This window comes from Cibotium barometz, chromosome 8, assembly GCF_041138505.1.
Source record: "Cibotium barometz isolate CiBa-2024 chromosome 8, ASM4113850v1, whole genome shotgun sequence".
Classification (NCBI taxonomy): Eukaryota; Viridiplantae; Streptophyta; class Polypodiopsida; order Cyatheales; family Cibotiaceae; genus Cibotium; species Cibotium barometz.
In genome coordinates, this window is record NC_141053.1 from 45,348,745 (window position 1) to 45,352,507 (window position 3,763).

Sequence of the window (3,763 nt, forward strand, 5' to 3'; positions counted from 1 at the left end):
TATAAAATTATAAATTAGAGTTTAATATGTGAAAGTAGGTCTACAAATCCAACTGACAGTGTTTGTATGATTTCTAGTAATTTTCCAATGATTTTCAAGTCTAAATCCCCTTAAAACTAAGGATGGCCTTTAATTTTAACGGTTGAAAAAATCATTTTTTTTCGAGCAGTGGCGCTCTCTCTCTCTCTCTCTCTCTCTCTCTCTCTCTCTCTCATACGCACACACAATGGCTCTCTCTCTCTCATACACAGAGGCACGAGCACACGTCGACCTTTTAAGGTTGGCTTTGCAAGTACAAATGGCTCTCTCTCTCTCTCTCACACACAGAGGCACGAGCACACGTCGACCTTTTAAGGTTGGCTTTGCAAAAGTACAATTGGATTATCGGAAGTAAGGCTTAAATGATTTTATTTTTAAACAGGTGAGCATCACATTATTGATTTCACGGGGATACAATATGCCCAGTGAATTGTCTGTTGACCAGCGGATGAAAGGCGGTGACAACCATGATGTACTTTTTGCTAAATGTTCAGTGCACTGTAGGTAGGCTGTATATAGCCTTTGACTGCAGTAGAAGAAGTATTGTTCAAATTCTTTGATGAAGCATAATATGCAAATCAGGGCCAATTGTCGAGCGAAAACCATAGGTCTAGTAGAGATGCAGGAGTTTGCTGAGAGTCCGGGGCCAGATCATGGAGTGGCTCGTCAATGATCTTGTTGGATGAAATGGGCACTCGATCGTCTGGGTGTAGACTATCATGCTGTGGTGGAGCGCCTAGCTCGGCAGGTGGAGGTTCATGATGAGGTGGAGGTGCCCACTCAGCAAGGAGGTTACTCGCAGAAGGTGGCACGACAACACCGGGCGTCAACCGATTGTCGCCGAACTGACGTGCAGGAGAGTCGGCAGCTGTCGGCACGACCACCTCTAATACGGCAAACCGAGCAGCCTCGTGGGCCGCCAATTGTTGTATGGACGTCGGTGAAAGGCAGGGGACGGCGGGCAGAGGCGCGGACGGGAAGTTGAGGGCGGCTGAAGGGCCTCGAAGGCAGGCGGCGGCCACGTCGTAGGCGCGGGCGGCCTGGTGTGGGCACTGGAAGGAGCCCAGCCAGATGCGGGCGCGGCTCCTGGGCACCCGGATCTCCGACACCCACCGCCCCCAGCTACGCCGCCGCACGCCCTTGTATTTCATCGAGCGCTGCTGGAGCTCCTGCTTGCGTGGGCGGCTCTGATTATCCGATCTCCCATCAGAGAGAATGGGCGACGCCATGTACTTGAAATTTTTTGAACTGCGATGGCTGAGATCGAAACTAGTGAAAAGTAATGATGACAGTGAGAATTGGGCAATTGGCGTCGTTTACGCTCTGCGAGCTATATGCTCCCGTCACACGGTCACGACGCACGTGAGTGTATGGACGCGCTTCACACACTGTGTCACGTCCGCCGGCCTCACTGCCGCCGTCAGCTTTACAGCCACGGTCCGCCCCTCCAAATGGAAAGACTAGCTTTTTTTTTTTTGTCGGAATGTTTGATTATGTGCTACCCTTGACGAAAAACGGCGGCCTTTACAAACAAGGTATATCCGGCTATCTACTTGAATCCACCGTTCGTCCACTAATGGTCAACCTTACTTTTCCTTTTTAGTCAAAAGTTATAATTGGTCCCGGCCAACAAATTTCTGTGTGGAAGAGAATAAAAAAGTTTTAGTTTTCAATTATAAAGAGACAACTGCACGCATTGCTGCTCCCCCTCAAGCTTGAGTCACTTCACTGAGCGAGGGCACATGGCCGAGTGTTCGGCCACATGGCAATTCTCAATAGAATAGTGTGGATAATAGTAGGGATCAACTCTCCTTAGGTGTAGTTCAATACGTTAAATACTTTTTACCTCCGCATTACTCATAATTTGAGCCAAATTTATGTTATAATTTTCAATTTTATTTTAACCAAATCTACAAGAGAAGAAAAAGAATACCTCTCTCTCTCTCTCTCTCTCTCTCTCTCTCTCTAACAATTACTCTCTCTCTCTCTAACATTCTCTCTCTCTCTCTCTAATTCTCTCACTCTAACTCACTCTCTCTCTAGCTCTATCTCTCTCTTTCATTCTCTCTCTTGTTCTCTCACTCTAACTCACTCTCTCTATCTCTCACTAACTCTAACTCTTCTTATCAAGCTCTCTCTCTCTCTCTCTCTCTCTCTCTCTCTCTCTCTCACTAACTCTAACTCTTCTTATCAAGCTCTCTCTCTCTCTCTCTCTCTCTCTCTCTCTCTCTCTCTAACTCTTAGTCTCTCTCTCTCTCTAACTCTCTGTCTCTCTACCTCTCTCTCTAACTCTAACTAACTCTCTTTATCTCTCTAACTAACCTTCTCTCTCTAACTCTCTCACTCTCTAATTCTCTAAATCTAACTTTATCTCCCTATAAGTCTAACTTTAACTCTCTCTCTCTTTTTCGTAATAGAAGATATAATACCAAAAATTGCTTTACAAATGGCCACATGGCCGCCATGTGATGTGCTAGCTTTCCCTCACTAATTACTCCGAACCACAAATGTAGCTGAGAGTACCCTCATCCAATATATAGCTGTGTCATTCTCCACCAAATGAGCTGACCGCAAGGAAGAGACTTGCCATAATAGTAGCCCTTTTATACGACCTATGTGAGGTGTAATGCCCACTTTTGCATCAAATATGAAGGCATTCCTAGTTAAATAGATATGCCAGAGACCTGTCCACCTGAAAAAATGAAAGAAAACTAAATGTTCTAGGTTATCTGGCCCATTGGAAATCTTGCCAAAAATCCAGTCTTTAACCTTTACAGGCCTATCTGTCAATGGAATCCATACACGAAAAGGAGATCCCACACCTTCTGACATAAAATGAAAAGATGCAGGCATGTTTCTAAGCATGTAGTACAAAACACATAATTACCAGAAGCAATCCGCCATTTTCGCAACTGGTCCCCCAATGGTAGGCCTCCAACTAACATGCGCCATAGGAACACCTTCCCTTTTCCTCCACCAACTTCATTGGAACATCTGTCCATGGGAGTTTTGCAGGGTAAACTAAAGTAAAATCATTTTTGTGCCAATATCATCACAAATTTGTAGTGATGAGCTTCTTGCACCAACTAGATTCATAAAATGTCATACTTGGTAGACCTTTCATGATGAGGGAGACTAGGTTGGGGCACAAGAGGTCCTTAGATCAAATCTATATGGAAAGATGCTCATGTTCTAAAGGTGGATTTACAAAATTGGAAGACTCATCCTATAGAGGGTAGCCTCTCTGGAAATAAATTTATCACCATTGACTGCATTACATTAGTGTAAGTGTGTGAGCCAATCTTTTCGTTTTGGCATCATCACATATTTTTATTAGCGATGAGTTTATTATGCCAACCAGCTTCATATGGTGTCATACTTGGCAGACCTTTCATGAGAAAGACCACGTTCGTGCACGATTGGTCCTTAGATCAAATCAAGACACCCAAGTTCTAAAGGTGGATTTATAAACTTGGAAGGCTCATCCTATGGAGGGTAACCTCTTTGGAAATGAGTATATCACCATTGATCACACTACATCGGTGCAAGTGTGCAAACTAAAAATTGTTCCAAACAAGGATAAGGAGGAGGACAAAGGAGGAGGACGTGATGTTTGCATCACTCCCAGCTCTAGATTTTAGTGAAAACTAGATGTATGTATTGTCAACAGTCTATGTATTCCCTTATTGGGGAACCAAATACATGGATTTGGACTCAATGAAGC

The 3,763-nt window shown here is 44.3% G+C and overlaps 1 protein-coding gene across 1 annotated transcript; it reads right to left on the reverse strand.

Moving 5' to 3' along the window:
• Nucleotides 1–376: 376 nt before the first annotated feature.
• On the reverse strand, nt 377–1,338 carry LOC147636325 (ethylene-responsive transcription factor ERF016-like). The gene has a single exon (XM_086801139.1). It carries the CDS (start codon nt 1,266–1,268, stop codon nt 618–620), a length of 651 nt encoding a protein of 216 aa, XP_086657265.1. The 5' UTR covers nt 1,269–1,338; the 3' UTR covers nt 377–617.
• Nucleotides 1,339–3,763: the final 2,425 nt, after the last annotated feature.

Coding starts and splice junctions, on each gene's coding strand:
- LOC147636325 (XM_086801139.1), bottom strand. CDS start 1,268: ATGGCGTCGCCCATTCTCTCTGATGGGAGATCGGATAATCAGAGCCGC.